The 19177-nt window shown below is 31.6% G+C and overlaps 1 protein-coding gene across 2 annotated transcripts in view; it reads left to right on the top strand.

Annotated features, from left to right (window-relative positions):
- Nucleotides 1-19177, top strand: part of LOC115875080 (NACHT domain- and WD repeat-containing protein 1) — a 122460-nt gene that overhangs the window by 70759 nt on the left and 32524 nt on the right. For both annotated transcript variants that reach the window (XM_030890447.1, XM_030890448.1), the window contains exons 16-21: nucleotides 2460-2739; nucleotides 7084-7364; nucleotides 9886-10122; nucleotides 11722-11896; nucleotides 16291-16634; nucleotides 18235-18591. In XM_030890447.1, the coding sequence (XP_030746307.1) occupies nucleotides 2460-2739; nucleotides 7084-7364; nucleotides 9886-10122; nucleotides 11722-11896; nucleotides 16291-16634; nucleotides 18235-18591 (1674 nt within the window). The remainder of the gene's footprint in view (nucleotides 1-2459; nucleotides 2740-7083; nucleotides 7365-9885; nucleotides 10123-11721; nucleotides 11897-16290; nucleotides 16635-18234; nucleotides 18592-19177) is intronic.

Here is a 19177-nt window from a genome sequence, read left to right as displayed (position 1 = left end):
GAAAAACTGCGTTTTAGAGCAAGGATTCGAGTATCTTGACTAGGTGGTAATCTTTCAAGGTCTCATTGGCTTTATGCAGTAATATCTTGTGGTTTACCGTGTCATAGGCGGAACTTAGGCCGACTAGGGCCAGCCCTGTGATGTGTTTATTCTCAAAACCCTCCTCGATATGTTCTGTCAATGCGAGGATTTGACTGGTGCTTTCCAGGTCTGAATCCTGCCTGTTGTGGAATCAGCTTTGAATCGACGGTCTTCTCTATTCTGTAGAGGATTAGTCTTTCGTAGAGCTTAAACAGATGGCAAAGGAGGGATATGGGTCGGTAGCTTTTCGGAGACTCTGGATTTTTCCGGGTTTAAGGAGAGCTTTTGACTTCCGCCACAGTTTTAGAATTTGAAAGGTTTCGCGACATACGTTGAAAAGTTGAAGTATCCATTCTTTGGTTCCAGGACCGACATTTTTGATCTGTTCCACGCACATATCGTCAATCCCAGCGGCTTTTCCATTCTTCATGGTATTTATACCATTGTTCAACTCTTTCATGGTAAATGATTTCTGGAAGTTGGTGTTTTCAGTTGGTATTATGCGTTTGATTTTGGTTTTCTGGCGTTTGGAGTTGAATTTGCCATTTAGAAGGATTTGGTTGGCCACATGATTGGGTGTTACATTGGCAGGGGCCTTGCTTAGCTTTGGGTCACCATCCAGTTTCTTGATTAGATTCCAAGCTATTTTACTACTATGAGACATGTCCATTCTATCCAGGGTTTCTATCCATTTCTTCTAACGTGCCTCGCTGAGAGCTGTCATTAAAGCTGTTCCGCAGGTGATGATTTGATCGCTGAATGGATCTTCCGCAAACAATTGTTCGTACCGCTCCAGGGTGTCCTTTGAGGCATTCGAAATGAAAACAAAAATAATCACATTAAAGAGTTTTACTCAACGAAAAAACGGATTTAAAAATCACTAAGCTTGTAAAGCCCACTCCTGGGCATTATGTATAAATAAGAGATGACAAACGAAAAGCTTAAAAGTCCCTAAAACGCAAAGGGCTAAATTTCAATACCATAAGTAGTGCCCAAAAATAAATCGTTAAGCTTAATAAAAAAATACAGATACCTAGTTGATTAGTAGGTTTGATAATGATAGTTTATATCTAAAATTAATTTATTTTATTTAACGTTATTAAATTTTGCTCGATACTATTTCAATGTATTATGAATAGGGTTTAATTAACCATCCCTTTTATTACCTAATTATGAGATATCAAATTTTATTATTATTATCGTGTATATTGGTTTGGTTTATTATACAGTTATTTGCTTAGCCCCCCCCCCATATCAAACTTTATTAAATATTAATTTACGCAATATTGTTTTATAACGTTGCGAATTATTAATAACTTATAAGCCTGATAAAATTCAGTTAACCAATGTTTAATTCCAACAAATCATTTTTCAAATAAATTCAGATTTTATTTACGTCCATAGAAAATAATATTTTCTACATTTGTACTAAACGTTTCATTTTTAGTTCCGAGAAAAATAGAATTTATTTTTCAAGACAAAAGTATTTGCTCTCAACATTCAATCCCTACGAGTTACATGCGCTGAATGCATCGTTTGTTTACTGACAATTTATAAAAGAATTAAGTAACTGAATGGTTTCTTTATAATGGATCATATTTTTAGAAAACTTTGCAAGAATTACACTTTATATTTTTCTAATAATTTTCAAACGCATTGGAGAAAAAAGTAATATTACTAAGCACTTATTAAGTACCACGTAATTTAGTTAACGCGAGTTTTAGTATCATTCATTCTATAATTTCCTTTATTTTATCTTCTGTTGACACTATATTTAATATAACACATTAATTGATGTATAACTGCGTACACATAAAAATATATATGCATTTGAATAAAACATATTTGCTTGTTATTAAATTTCTGCCAAATATATACATATACGCAAAGAAGTAATTTAAATATGCATGAATGTTTTCCAGCGAACACAAAGCATATGATTATATCAAAAATTTCGAGTTGTACCTCGCATATTGTTATATTTTGTACGTAGTCTCTTATAGAACAAATTTAAATTTTGTTTTATCTCAATTATAAAACACACGTATACATATTAAAGAAATGGCGCTAACAAAAATATTTCTATTCTACTGGACGGATACAATGTTGATGTGCAATAAAAACATTAATGGGTTATTTTATGAGTTGCTTCTATGCAGATCAGTGTGGGTGCACCATTAACAAGTATGTCTAGACCCAATGTAAACACGGCCATTTATTGGACAATGTTGTATTGCATTTTTAACACCGGTCAATGTATTACGTCACTGGATTCATAATAATTTTTGAAGTTTTAGCTCTCATGTGTATTCTTCTAGAAAATGAATTGGCCATCATATGTTGACAGATTATGAAAAATACCTTTTGGTCTTTTTAAGCTTATATCATGGCTAAGGCCTGTAACAGAGAAAGGTGGTGGATTAATGAGCGACTTAGTAACGTCGGCGATGGCATGGTGCGACGGTTTCACCCTTCCGTTAGTAGTTCCGTTAAACGATTGGTTACAACCGCCTCTACCGACACAATCAAAAATAATGACTACGCCAGATGTTAGACTAATTGAATGCACTCCAAACGGTCAACATGTAGTCGTTGTAGTTGATACAGATCCACAACTATGGCACATTATGACGAATCAGTTAGTTCATGTGTTTAAAGGTAAGTTAATGATTTTCTGGATTAGTAAAAATAGAATTAACAATCTGCTCCACTCAAACAAGATCAACAAATAAAATCGTAAATAAATAACATTTAAGAAAGAGATCAGAATTCAGGTTTTGTTAGCAGAATATATTCGAACGTCAAATAAAAATAAACCTAAGAGAACGAATGAAAAGCTGGGCAATTATTTTTTTACTTGAATGCCTCCAACGTATCTATCCACTAGAAATATGTGCCCTCGAATGTCTCATTCCTAGATTTAACAATTGAAAACTCAATTATTCCTGTTTATTTCGAAATAACTATGAAACATTTTAAAAAATGTCAGTTGCGGAAAAAGGTAGAATATTTATTTTGTAGATTTTTCTCAAATTAGATTTTCCTTAAGCGTGGTCCAGACGCAACAACTTATCGTAAGATTTGACTGCGTCGACAAAACGTTGCAGGTGAAAAGGGCAGATTTTTACAGGTTTAGGTACCTTGGCTTTGTGAGAAAATATAAATTTCTTGGTTCGTTGTTTCTCGTAAGACGACCATGGCATATATTTTCTTATTCTACTTTTAATTAGTCAATAACATCAGTTTTAACAAAATCGGTGACACCACGAAAACCGTCAATTTTCATACCTATATGGAAATAAGTCGAAAAACTTGCCAATTTTTGCCTATTTTTTACACATTTTCAAAGGTCTTTGGAAAAATAGTAATCATAGCCATAAAATAATGAAAATTTCAGCATTTGTAGGAAATTTTATGTAGATTCGGAATATATACAGTTTTAAAAGTTCAGTTATCTAGGTTTTGTGAGAAAATTATTATTTTGGACCCTTATTTTCAGCTATTTTTGATGAAGAATAAAACGTCCCCCGTATCTCTTACTGTTCTCGTAAGACTAGCATGGACTATATTTTCTTATTCTATGCCTTTTAGTTAGTAAATAACATCAGTTTTAACCAAATCGGTGACACGACGAAAACCACCAATTTTCATGAGCCATTTTCACCATTTTTACTGTCAAAAATAATATTATGACTGTTTTAATACATTGCCCCAATAAAAAGGCGAAATGTCAGTAGATTTTATTGTTAATAATACACGGTTGCCCGATATAACATATATAGTAAAATAAAAATACAGAAAATATATTTTTATGATTGGTATGAAACTTATTTTTAAGAGCTTAGAAAAATAGTACACTTTAACATAAAATTATGAATGTTTCAGAGTTCGTAGGAAATTTTGTGTAGATTTAGAATATATACACCTTTAAAGATCGCGCACACTATACCTGCACGGACCGGCACGGACCAGACCAGTAAAATCTACCGGTGAAGGTGACCGTGTTATTTAATAGAGTAGAGCACACTAGACCAGTACCAGCACGTACCGCCACAAGCCACGACCGTCAAAATAGGTCGTGTCGGTCAGGGACAAATATGACCGGCAATATTTATGCCTGGTCGTGCTGGTCCGACCTAATGTGCGCACCGGCGAACCAGCACACCTCCCAAACATGCAAATATTGAAGGGTTTGTCAGTATTTCGAGTACGCTAGCTGGCTCAAGTTGCATGATGTAGGTTAGATTTCGTTTATTTTTGTTCGAACCTTTAAATCGTTTTAAATATGAATGAAAAAAAGCTTATTTTACTGGTACAAAAGTATTCAGAGCTGTGCGATACGAGCCAAGCATTTTATATATAGAGACCAAGAAAGAAAAGATGCAATATGGGAGTCGATAGCAAAAAAAAATAATCAAATTTGATTTGTGACATTCGAAAATATTGGAAAAACTTTTCTTCGAATCTTTTTAATTCAGGAAACAAATGATGAAATTCGCCATATTGCTTTCTCTTTTGATTTATAGGGTGAACCCAAAATCTTCTTTTTTTTCTTAGCTTCCTTCTCTTCCTCCTCTTCTTCACACAACATGGCTAAAATAATAATTTCTTCCTCTGAACTACTCATTTTCAATACTTCTATGTTAGCGTGCAACATAGAAGTAGTTGAGCCTTGACAAATGTACTTTTTTCGAAACTCTCGCTTATGTTGCTGGTCTGTGGCGGTAAAGTGTGCGATGTCATGCAGGATGCAGGTTTGTGCTGTGCTGGTCCGTACTGGTCCGTGTAGGTATAGTGTGCGCGATCTTTTAAAGGCTTAGGTACCTTGGTTTTGTGAGAATTTTAATTTACTGAACCATTCTTTTTGGGTTGTTTTTGATAATGGTTAAAAAAATCCCCTTATATCATTACTGTTCTCTTGAGACTACAATGACCTATATTTTCTTATTCTACGCATTTTGATTAGTAAATAACAGTTTTAAGAGAATCGGTAACATGAAGAAATTCGCCAATTTTCATGACTATATGTATGGATAAAGTAAACAAAAAGACCATTTTTGGCTATTTTTTCACATTTTCAAAGGCCTTAAAAAGATAGTAATCATGGCCATAAAATTATAAAAATTTTATGCAGATTCAGAATATATACACCTTTGAAGGTTTAGGTACCTTGGCTTTGTGAGAAAATTAATTTTTTGGACCCTTGTTTTTTAGATAGTTTTGATGAAGGATAAAACGTTTTCCATATGAATTACTGTTATCTTAAGACTTCCATGGATTATATTTTCTTATTCTATACCTTTTAGTGAGTAAGTAACCAAATCGACACCTTTCGTGACTATATGTATAGAAAAAAGGTAATATTTTTTCTTAGTCTACTGTCCACATGCTAAGTTTTATCTGCAACGTTATGTGGACGCAAGCAAATCGTTGCGTCAATTTTTTTAGAAGCAAAAACCCTAATCGACTTCAAGTCAAATTAAGGCCTAATTACATGGAACGAAGTATTTAATTTCAGTAGCATACAAATCCGTAATAGACTGGCAAACAGTTGTCAACATTAAATCAGAGTAGACTTAATTGACAAGCCAATCTAACAAGCCATGCTGTGTGTTTAACGTGTATTAACACCTCAATAAGCTCGGTAGCTTATTCAAGAAAATAATATAGCAAGACTGTTTGGGCAACGTATATCGATCAGATTTGAATAATTCAGAGGCATAAGTAGAGAACAGTAGTCGAAAAACAATTTTTTTTCAATGAATATAAAGGAATACGACGTAAAAAACTAAAATATCGGTTCAATTTTATGTAAAAAGAAAGATTATAAAAATGCAGAACAAAAACCTCTTTATGTAGTCAAATAAGACTGTTGACCAGTTGAAAAATTGCAGCATAAATTTCGAAAGCCATCGTCTTCTTGTCGGGAATTAAGAAAGTTTTTCGACATCTCTATTAGGTTCATTTTAAAGTCAACGGAATAATCTCCCGCTACTTTTACTCTTTGAATTGGTTTATTTTTCACTTGGTCATGAATTAATGAACACTGCAAATCTAATTGGTGTTAAAGCTTGCAAAGGAAATTCATCTCAACCACGCTGACTCCAATCAAAATAACTAAGAATTTTTACACATTATAACATTATATTATGTTTCTTAGAGATATTTTTTTATAATAATTCTATGTAATTCTGTTAACCCCCCAAACAGAACCCCCCCTCGAACATAATGAAAGTAAGAACAGCAAACTACAATAATCATTATTATAAAACATTCAGAAGAAACTAGAAATAGAAAGCAAGAAATTAAAATGATACATTTATACCTTTTCTACTTAATATTCTACATTTTCTACGCACTTTTCTACATACACGTAGAAAATTAATTTTCTACGCGTCGTTTCCCAACCCTGCTTAGAGTGATTTCATTTTTGGTTAAAATTTCAGACTATGAATAACAAGACATTGTTATTTCAAGAGATTTTCGAAAAAAATATTCGGATATTGTTATAAAAACAAATGATATTTCGATTTTGAACTGTATCTTCAAAAAAAAGCTCTGAATTTATCGCCACTAGAAGAAAACCTCCAAAGACTCACCGTTACAGCAATATTATTTATTTATATTATAGATTGAATTAAAAAAAAACTCTTTTATTTTTCGTTTAGGGGCGATTGGTTATTTGGGTACGTCGCGTGTCGTTGGGAAAAAAAGCCAGAACTCTGTTTTAACTGTATGTTGTAATAGAAAAATCAACTCTCTAATTATCTATAAAAGCCTTTGGGAAAATCGGCCCTATAGAAACTAAATATTTCCGTTAGATACACCAGTCGACTAAATTACAGTGAAATAATAAGAGTTTGAGCACTTTACGGAACGAAGCAGATTCAATTAAAACTATTTTTCTTATTGAAAACTAAGCAAATTTAACTTGGGGCAATTTTCGACGTTGAAACTGCGAGAGTTGCCGATAAAATTGAATAAAAATAATGGAAATTTTAGGTCATGCGGACAAAGTAAACTGTATGGCAGTTACCAAGCAGAGCCAATATTTACTAACCGGATCAGACGATATCAGCATAATAGTTTGGGATTTGAAGGGATTAAATCTCAAGTTAAAAATATCGGAGCATATAGCGCCGGTACTGTGTATCACCAGCGCCCTGAACAATTCCGTCATTATAAGCGGGGGTGAAGACAGCAGTATTATTATAAGTTCCCTAGGCACTGGGAGGGTAGTTACCAAAATAGATCACCACAGGGGCCCTGTTACTGCTATAAAGGTAAATATTGTATGCTACAGCACGAGCAATTTCCAACAACAAATACTTCCCATGAGGTAGTTTAGCAAACACATTTAACAGTTCAAACTCAACAATTAGAGAACACCACATTATTTCTCAAGAATCACCCTAATTAATTAAGGCTTCTTACGAAAATACAAAACAAAAATGAGAAAAACGAACATACCCAAGATGTACACACCAAATGTAAACAGAAAATTGCTAGGGCGTCATTATTTTATTAAATAACTTTATTAACGAATATTATATACAGGGTTGTTCACCACATACGACACGGAGTATTGTAGCTAGACGATTATATTTTTACAAATTTCGGGTTTTGGGTTCGATGAAGGACTATTAGAGGTACAATTTAAAAATAATTTTACAAGATACAGGGTGTCCCAAATAAGTAAAAAATATCAAAGTTGTATTTTTTTAAATGGAACACCCTGTATATTATTATATTTTTAGTTTCTACGGTTAAAATAAAGGTAAATTTGATTAAGGTTTATTATACTTAAACCTTACCGTTTTTGAAATATTTTCAATTTTGTGAAATTGCAGTAAAAATTTTAAGGCTTCATTTCTCCAAGGGTATCAAAGTTTTTAATACTAAATATTTACTGAAGTTTATTTATTGATCAGTTATTGTGTTGCAATAATAAAAAATAATACTACCCTATACAGAGTGTCTAAAAAATTTATTTTAAATAATTATTAGGTTCAAACGGCAATAACTCTCTTTAATTTAAAATGAATGCCCTGTATATTTTAGGAGAATCAGATGCACAATTAAATTGTCTATTAAATTGTATTATACCATTTTTACCTACCGGTAGTATTATTTTATTATTGCACTGCACAATAACTGATCAGTAGATAAACTTCAGTAAATATTTAGTACACTGGAGTGGTCGTTACCAAAATAGAACACCACAGGGCCCCAGCCACTGGAGAAATGAAGCCTTAAAATTGTTGCTGCAGCACAAAATTGAAATTATTCTCAAAACGCCAGGTTAAGTATAATAAATCTTAATCAAATTTCAAACTATTTTAATCGTAGAAACTAAATTATTAATATACAAGGAATCCATTTAAAAAATATAACTTTTGATATTTTTTTTACTATTTGGGACACTCTGGTATCTTGTAAAAGAATTTTTAAATTGTAACATACCTAGTCCCTTCATCACTCCAAATGTAAACAGAATTTGTAAAATCTCATCATTAGCTTTACAATACTCCGTGTCGTATGTGGTGAACGTATGTGGAGAATCGCTATACCGGGTGCGTCTCAAAAGTGGCTCACCCCTATAACTTTTTTATTTTATCAGATAAAAAAACGAGATTTGGTATGTTAGAATATGACATAAATTAGGATTGATGGACGTATTTAATTCTTTTCGGCCACTTCCTGTTTCACCGGAAATGACTACAACTTTTTAAATGGCACCCTCGGTATTTTTTTACTTTATTCGATAGAAAATGACATTCTGAATAGAATGACATGTCATAATATGTCAACTTTTGACATTTTTGCTTAAATCAAAATTAAATTTTAAATTTCAATCTAGAGTGCCATGGATGTGTTAAAAACACTAATTTTTAATTAAGGAGCCTTGGGAAAATAGATTTGATCGTCTAATGTTTTTCGTGTCTTATCCTGGCGGGTTAAAAGATGCCCAAATCGTATTTTTAATCATATCTCAATTTTTTCAAATGGAACAAGGGTGGCTCATTAGCATATTTGGAAAAAGCATTTTCTTACGAGTAATTTGGTACCACACACTTGGTACTTCGAGTCAAATTGTCGTTTGGTTGCAATTTCAAATAAACCATATTCGAAAATGTCCAAAATTGACATATAATATGTCATTCTATTCAGAGTGTCATTATCTATCGAATAAAACAACAAAACACCGAGGGTATCATTTAAAAATCAAAAGTTGTAGTCAATTCCGGTAAAACAGGAAGTGACTAAAAACAATTGAATACGTCACTCAATCCTAATTTATGTTATATACTAACAAACCAAATCCCGTTTTTTTATCTGAAAAAATAAAAAAGTTATAGGGGGTGAGCCACTTTTGAGACGCATCCGGTATAATGATTATAGTATTTCATTAATTTATAACGTTTTTATTTATTAAATAATTAAAATTAATAAAATAAAATTATTGAATTTATTAAATAAGATTATTAACGAAGATTATATATGATTACTATGTAATGATTATAGTATTTCAATAAATTATAACAATTTTATTTATTAAATAATTAAAATTGTTAAATTTATTTATTAAATAAGTTTATTAACGCAGATTATATATGATCATTATGTAATGATTATAGTATTTCATTAAATTATAACGATTTGGTCGCTACACCTCTTTTATTTATGTTTCTGAATCAATAATTCGCTTTGAATAAAAATGACCGTCTAATGTTTTTAACATAACATTTTTTGTTGGGTCAAGACAAATCAATGCTTAGTTGCTTTTATACATGTCTATGGTAGGTGACATCTCATGGTGACATAATGGTTTCTGGCAGTAAAGATGGAAAAGTTTGTCTATGGTCATTAAACAATTACAGTTTGCTAAACACCATAATGATAACCTCTCCAGTTCAAATGCTAGACGTATCCATGGATTGCATTTGGCTAGTAGCTTGTTGCAAGGATAACAAAGTCTACATCAAAACTGTAGCAACTGGAACGGATGTTCACACAATTATTTTAGAACACAAAGCAAAGGTAAGAATCTTTAAAATCAACCAAGAACAATATCCTAACTATTAAAATTACTTATAAATACAGGGTATCCCAGAAAAGTAGGCATGGGGACACTTGAGCCCAAGGTCAGCCCATATTTTTCCCTAAATTTAGGGAAAAATTTTGGGCTCAAGTGCCCCAATGCATGTAAATCTTCTAAAACACACGGCATCACTTGCCGTGTGTTTAGAGAAATGCGACGTTGCCAAATCTAAAAATCAGTAGATTTAGGGAATTTACATATAACCCATGTTATAAGATTTACATGCATGGGGGCACTTGAGCCCAAAATTTTTCCCTAAATTTAGGGAAAAATATGGGCTGACCTTGGGCTCAAGTGTCCCCATGCCTACTCAGAAATAAGTGTAAGTATTTTAACTTGTAATATAATTCGACCCCAGAAACAAAAAATCTGGTAATTGCTTGGTATTTTCGGTTGATTATCGACTACAGCCGGCGGCTCTCAAAATGTTGACATTATTTTTAAATTTTCAAAGTAAAATAACTCGAATCTTATTAATATGTTTTAAAAATAGTAAAGAGAAAATATGATTCTTTTGGCCAGATCGAACCCTTAAAATACTTGCGCTTATTTCTGGGACACCCTGTATAAATCACGTGACTTTAATAATAAACAAAATAATCAAGCCGTATTCTAAAGAAATACGAAAGTACGGATGTGGGAAAATATAGTAGCAATAAATTCATTCACATTGGGATAATGGGTTTTGGCGTATTTTCATTTCATTTGAATATTTGTTTTCCTATAAATGTTGCATCGATATATACTTGTAAAAACAAACAAATTGAATGCCGATGGAAACGCAAAACGTATTGTCCGAAATAAAGGGATTTCCCGTTTTTGCTTCTACCTCTGTTTTTTTTATGACAGTTTATTATATTTTTATCGATACACCTGGAAATCAACGAGTCGTTAGAAAAAGTGCGGCTTAAATATTAAAAAAAAAATCCGTGTTAATATAAAAATATATATGTAAATTCCGAGTCTCAAAGTTCTTAGAAATTTGATGAAAAATAGTAAATGGAGTTCACGAATATTGGTACAGACTTGTTTTAATAACACTTAAAAAGCGTATATTCGAATTTCATTCAATAATATAAAACTTTTTTAAATATTAAAAATCCTATTTTAGATATTCCGATTTGAATTCGAAGCTATTCTTCATATACAAACGCGTTTTAATAAATTATGAAATTTAATACATGAAAAATACAATTTCCAGGCATCATTTATTAAATTTTATATCTCACACTTTCACTGCCTCAGCTGTACCTTTCCTAAAATTTCAAATGGCAACCCTATTTCCTGATGTGTTAGTTGAAAGGTCATAAAGACCCATATCTACCCACTTTGGTAAAATTGATGTGGGTTGTAAAAGTCAAAATTTTCAAGATAAAAACTTAAATGCCGTTCGAACTTAAGTAAAAAAGTTCCACACAAGGAAATAGGGTAAAACTGTAAAGAAACTATCTTGTGTCTATCGTTTTTTAATTTAATAATAATTATATAATAACAATTTTTAAATAAATAAGTAATGTCTTGTTCTGGTTTATTCACAGGTACGATCACTGTGTATAACTCAAGATAGTTGTCGAATTGTGATGGGATGTTCAGACAAAAAAGTCTATATTTACGATATTCACAGTGCAAAATTAATTAAAACCCTGTCTGGTCAAACTGGGGAGGTTTCTTCAGTTAAAGTAACTGACAGGGATGATTTTCTACTCACAGCAGGTAAGAAAAAAAATTGTTTATAGACTCAGATGCAAAAACAACGCAACGGAGAAATTTTTGGTAAAATTTAAAGTGTTATATTTTTGTTATGTTTAGACCTATTTTTATTTCAGTTAGGGCAAAAAAACAACCCCTCGATTATCCCTGTATAATATGCCAAATACTAAAATTTATAAAAAACCGAGTTTACGAATTAAAGTTGATATAATTATACCGGGTGCGTCTCAAAAGTGGCTCACCCCTATAATTTTTTTATTTTTTCAGATAAAACAACAATATTTAGTATGTTAGTATATGATATAAATTGGGATTGACTGACGTATTCAATTGTTTTCGGTCACTTCCGGTTTCACCGGAAATGACTACAAGTTTTGATTTTAAATGACACCCTCGGTTTTTTTTACTGTATTCGATAGAAAATGACATTCTGAATCGAATGACATATCATATGTCAATTTTTGACATAGTCACTCAAAAACAAATTCTATTTTAAATTTCTAGGGTGCCATGGCTGTGTTAAAAACACTAATTTTTAATCAAGGAGCCTTGGAGAAATAGATTTGATCGTTTAATGTTATTAGTGCCTTGTCCAGGCCGGTTAAAAGATGCCCAAATCGTATTTTTAATCATATCTCATTTTTTTTCAAATGGAACGAGAGTGTCTCATTAGCATATTTGGAAAAAGCATTTTTTACGAATAATTTGATACCACACACTTTTAGAAGATACTTCTACTCACTTATAAACCATATGCCAAAATGTCAAAAGCTGACATATGATATGTCATTCGATTCAGAGTGTCATTTTCTATCGAATAAAGTAAAAAAATACCGAGGGTGCCATTTAAAAATCAAAAGCTGTAGTCATTTCCGGTGAAACCGGAAGTGACCGAAAACAATTGAATACGTCAATCAATCCCAATTTATGTCATATACTAACATACCAAATATCGTTGTTTTATCTGAAAAAATAAAAAAGTTATAGGGGGTGAGCCACTTTTGAGACGCACCCGGTATAGAGCTTGCCAATTTGACCAAAAATTTATCCGTTGCGTTTTTTTTTCATCTGAGTGTATATGTGTTACGTATGTAACCAGCTAAAGCTATATTTAACTATTTATATCTTCTTGGAAATAATTCACCATAATAATTCATAAAAAGATTTTCACCGCTGGAAGAAAATTTACAGAAATTATTAAAAAAATAAAAAATAATAAAAAAATAATTTTATAATTTTTTTTATTAAGTCATTTTTTGTTGAAAACACCACTGCGTTGATTGTATTGTCTAAGTACAATAGAAGGTATACATCATCTCATCGTCAAAGGAAAGAAACAAAAAAAATATTTAAAATATCTAAATACAACTACTCAAAAATACTTTAGTTTTTTTACAGATACGGTCTATTATAAACCTTTGATGTTCTGTTAAAATTACATTATAGGAAGTAAAACTTTCAACTAACAATTATTACTCGTGATAACAATTATCTTAACCTTTCTGTATATGATTATTTTTCAATTATCTTTATTAAAATCAAAAAATCAAAGTGCAATACATTTATTTATATTAGATTAGATTAAAAAATCCTCTTTTATTTCTTTTTTTTTTGTAATATATAAATATTACCTTGTATAACAAGAACAAAATATTAAGAGATAAAAAGATGGATGGATGAGAGATACCTGACATATTAAAAAATTCCTGAGAAAGATTGTAGGCGTTTCGGAGTGTGTCTGGAATTATAAGTGGAAAATATGGTCCCTTTATATACTGTCCACCTTCAAATAAAACCAAAAAAAAAATGCTCTTGTCACCCTCGCCCCGTATCCTGATAAACATGACGTATTTCTATCGGATATTCCATGTTTATTTCTATATTTTTTTATGTAAATTTTAGGGTAAAATACGTGGAGAAAATACGGTATTCGACAAAAAGAATTATTCATTTGATTGATCTAATCCAGCGTAAAAAAAATAGAAAAGAAAAAATTCAAGAGGTCAAATAGTTATTTAGTTAAACTGAGCAAAAAGAAAAAAAACTATTTGAAAGGTGTAACAAAGTTTACAGACTTGTTTGAAAAGAAAAAACTTACGAAAACCTTTTAATTCAAGGTTATCCCTTATAAAGTTTGATCGGTTAGTAGAATATTAAACGCCGTATTTACTACTCCGGACTATTTATCATATTAACGTTAGAAAGAGAATTTTTTATTATATTCTGGTATCTAAATTATTCGTCTCATAAAAATACCGAGTAATAAAAAAATTAAAATATTTTCTTTCTCTGTTTCCAATTCCAAAATCCATTCCCCACCCCCAGCATTACGCTCTGGTGATATTTCCCACTTTCTAATTTACTGCGCCAACCCAAATTGTTTTTTTTTTGCTCGGACAAAACAACGGAAAGGAAGAAAAAACAGAGAATTCCCCCGAATCACGAGACGAAAGCTGATAATTTTCTTGGCTTTATTTAAAATTCTGGACCTGATGCTATCCAGAGATCAGTAATGGCCTTTTATCAGAACCCCATTGTATAACCTTCGAATCAACCTGGCTCAAACTCTTAAGACGCTGCCAGATTCGATATACAGCAATGGACATAAATAAATCTAGATTTTTCTTTATTTATTTTTCTTTTACTTTTACCCTTGTTTATATATTCTTAAAGTTGGTCAACCGACTAGACAAAATGTGCTGCTAACTGGAGGACAAATCGTGAACCTTTCGGGGCGGAGTCAAAAATTTGTTTTTTTCGAAATATCTAATAAGCCTTGAACTTCTCCGAAAAATCCGAAAGGCGCATATTTATGACCCCACAAAACTGCAATTCTTTCCCCATTAACCGACTCTCTATCTCCAGTAGTTTCCGAGATGCCCATAGAGAACATCGTAGGAAACTCCCCCTGTATAATATTTTGAACCTAACTATTGTTATTATTTGACTAGTTTAATTTGATTAATAAGGCTAGATTAATTTAATTTCAAATAAATTTGATCAGATTTTTTTTTCGTATATTCTGCTACCAGAAAACCAAGATTATATGATAACGCACTATTCAACGAAGTTGAAGGAAGATATTGTGTATCTATCACAATACTTAATAGAACTACTACAATTATTACAAGAAAAACAAAAAGAAGAAGTACCCAAATACCCCTTCACCTACTACTCAACTACAAAATAAACGAATATAATCTCTTAAAACACTACACAACTACTTATTCTTGTATTCTACACTGAACAAATTATCAAACTTACTAATTTATCAAATAAAAAGAAAAAATAACAAAATTATCCCTTCACCTACTACTTAACTACAAAATAAACTATAAAAACACTACTAAACTATTTTTGGTAGGCTACACTAACATGCTACACTAAACACTTTAATTAAACTTAATAAATTAATCTAATTTTACACTACAACTACAACTGCAAAGAAAAAAGAAATAAGAACATTTTCTAAAACTAGAAGGAACAGAACTTCCATACGTGCGACCAGGATAATAGGTCAAGGGGACAAAGAATATTAAATACTTTAAAATGTGCATTCAGAAAGAAAAAATACCTGGAAAATTATCTGAACAAACATTTTTATTTCTTATCAGTGAGAAGCATCGGCCTTGTCGGCCTTGAAGAATTTGTCGGGTATTTACAATGGTCGAATTGTATAATTGCCAGCTTTTATAGCATATCTAATAGATAAAAAGTATCTGGTCGATTAGTAACCAATTGGCACAGTCCGAAAATTATCGATTTTTATTTTCTCTGTTTTTATTGGTAGCTTCAAAATTCAGAGTAACAAAAAAAATATTTCTGGAGGGAAACCGGTCCTGCCATCTAGTAGTCTTAGTCCATAAACGTCTTAGGTTGATCTGCTTTAAAAATATATATACAAGGCTTTTACTTAAGTCGTTTCTAATAATTCTCTTTTCACTTACATATTTTTTCCTAGTAAGGTTTACGATAAAATTCATATAAGTTCCTATTTTTTTAGTGACTTTGTATTCAAAACTGAACCAGAAAAAAATAGAAGAGTTACTTTTAAATTTTTAATCAAAAATGCTAATAAAAACCTAGTTGTCACCGAAAACTAAATAACTGTCAGGAATAATATTTTTAAAAGATTTTATATCAAGAAAGTCATAATTTCCACTTTGAAAACGATTAAAATCATATTTACAAATTATAAAACTCGGCCAAAACTTCTCGTTAAATGCTTAGAAATAGAAACCCGAAGTAAATTATAATACAAATTGAATTGTAAACTTCAGTGAGATATGATTTAACACGATTTATACCAATCTGAAGAAAATTCCTAGCTTTAACCTCTTTAATTTCATGCTTTATATTTGTTTTTCGACGTTTAATCGCATTTGGATTTTTTTCAGGAGGTAATCGAATATTGTTCTACCCTTTTCGAAGCACCGACCACATAAAGAGTTTCTTAAAATTAAAGAAAAAGACACATCATCACTTGACAGCCCATAGTGGTTTTATATCTTGCTTGGACATTTCCCGAGATGGTCAGTTGTCAGTGACCGGGGCGTCAGACAATTTATTGAACGTATGGCAGTTAAATAATCAGGAATTAGTACTGACACTGAACGGCCATACGGGACCTGTTACAGCAGTGAGCTTTGCACCCAGTGCATTATTCGTTGCATCAGGGTCTGAAGACAAAACAGTCAAAGTTTGGGGATTGACATTAGGAACACTTGTATTGACGTTTTCGGTAAGTAAAAGAGAGAATAAACAGGGTGGTCTGAACTGTACTCCGGAAACTTCGGCAGCATATTCTGCAGATAAAAATAAGTAAAAAAGTTCCTATTAGTTTCGGAGATACAGGGTGTAGTGTAGAAGTTTCATTTTTATTTCGATTTTTTCCAAATCATTTCTGAAGTAACGTCAATATTTGGATAAAAATTGGTCTCTGGGAGTTTTTTGACATGAGAAATCTGATTTTGATGTCAATATGACTCCTACTTGTAGAGGACACCCCTACTTATTTTTTAACTGGTTTAAAGAGTAATACTTTTCGTCCGTACCTGTATAAAACTACTGAGTAAAAATATATACTTTTACGGCGTTTTTTACATAAAAAGGGACTTTTGGTAAACATTTCTGCGAGTTCACGAGATATTTGGAATCGAAATTATCAATACCGGTTGTCATTGATGTTGACTAAATAACGATGTTGACTAAATAATTATTAGACTGAAATCATAAATTTGAAATGTTTTTATGCAAAAAGTTTATAATTAATTTAAAACAATAAAAAGTTCCCAAATTTATAATTTCAGTCAAATAACTATCTACTCGACTTGTTTATTTTTTGTCAATAATGACATGTATTGACTATTTCCATTCTAAATATCTTGAGAACAATTGCTCGTAGCGATTTTTACCAAGAGACATTTTATACGTAAAAAATAACGGAAATGTCTATTTTTTTACCCAGTAGTTTTATACAGGTACGGACAAAAAGTTATTACTCTTCAAAACAGTTAAAACGCATGTAGGTGGCGCCTTCTATATAGGAGTCATATTGAGATCAAAATCCAGTTTTTCGTGTCAAAAAACTCCCAGACACATCATCTAAATATTGACGTTACTTGAAACTCTGAAACTAATCATTTTAGGACATACATTTATACGAACTTTTTTACTTATTTATATCTACAGAATATGCTGCCGAAATTTCCGGAATACAGTTTGGTTTGGTAAGTATTTCACCCCCTGTATCCGAGCTTGTTTAATTAACTTTACAAAACTGAATTTCCGATATTTGCACAGAACAAATTCCAAACGATTCAATTCAATAAACAACAAAGGTCTGTTCTTTAATTGATATTTTAAAACAAACGCTCGAAATTCTATCTGTATCGGCCAGCGTTTAGTTATTTTTAATTTAAAACGTTTTTTGATTCCACGCTGGTTTTTTTTATTAGAAATATTAGATTAAAATACGGGTACCTTCAAAAATTATTGAATTTTCGATAAAACAAAACAAACAGTAACTTTATTAATGATAGACAAAAGTTGAACAAAAAGAAAAACCAGAGAGGGCCGCTTTACTAAATTAGGCAGAAGCCCTTAAAGAAATCAAACTCGAAATAGAAGAAAGATCAATTTTGGAAACAACAGATGTAAGCTTTTAGAGACCCCTCGCATCTAAAATTTAAATGACTTCTGGGAGATCGGTTCTTACTAGCCTCCCAAAATCTCATTTGCTCGCCTGGATAGACAAAATTGGTTAGTTTTTCTACGTAACAAAGAAAAAAAACACAAGATGTGTTTACTAATTTAAATTATCCACATGTTTTTTTTTTCAGAGACACCAGACATCAATAACCGCAGTATTCGTCCTCATGGACTCTAGCAGAATTATTTCTAGTGATATTAACGATACAATTTATATTTGGCATGCCGACAATGGGACGGTGCTTCAGTCGTACTCTGGACCAAGCGAATGCGTCAAAACAACGACAAACATGAAATATGCTGTTGCTACAAACGGCGACACGACTTTAAAAATATGGTCTTTAGTAAAAGATGACGAACGATACACTGTAACACATTCAGAAGAAATAACTTGCTTCGTTTTGACTACAGATTCTCAGCACATTGTCACAGGCTCGAAAGATATGTCGCTGAAAGTTTGGCAAGTTAGTGGTGGAAAACTGTCACAGGTATGTAGATCCAATTAAAATATTTTAAATTTAGCAAAAAAATACACTCATATGCAAAAAAAAACGCAACGGAGTTTGTGGTCAAATTTAAAGTGTTATATTTTTTGTTATTTTTAGCCCTATTAAAAAGTTTTTTATAAAGTTTAGTATTTCGCATATTAAACAGGGTTAATCGGGGGGTTGTTTTTTTACCCTAACTTTACACCCTGTGTAATAATTTCGTGTGTAAATTTTTCTAAAATATAATTTTACGGTCAGAACCATTATTCCTGGGCCTTTTGTTTTTTGATTCATGCCGATACATGCTTTGGTTAATTTTTAAGAGCGAAATGAAGTGATCACGATCAATATGCAATTTTTTCAATTGTCATTACATTTTGATGTAATTTTTTAATGTGACGAGATGGTTTTGGTGACTGTTGTCGTAACGTCAAATTACGCCTGCATTAGATACTCTATACTAAATTTAAAAAAAAAACAACGTTAAAAACTAACGATTCAGTCCTAGTTTTAATAAATATAGCAGAACTAACGATATTAAAAAAACATCTGTAATACTCAACTTAGTGTCTGAGGAGGGCTATGA

Source organism: Sitophilus oryzae, unplaced genomic scaffold (assembly GCF_002938485.1).
Source record: "Sitophilus oryzae breed Bouriz unplaced genomic scaffold, Soryzae_2.0 scaffold_1318_pilon_pilon, whole genome shotgun sequence".
Lineage (NCBI taxonomy): Eukaryota > Metazoa > Arthropoda > Insecta > Coleoptera > Curculionidae > Sitophilus > Sitophilus oryzae.
Note: the sequence above shows the minus strand (reverse complement) of the source record. Positions and strands in the feature narration are given on the sequence as shown.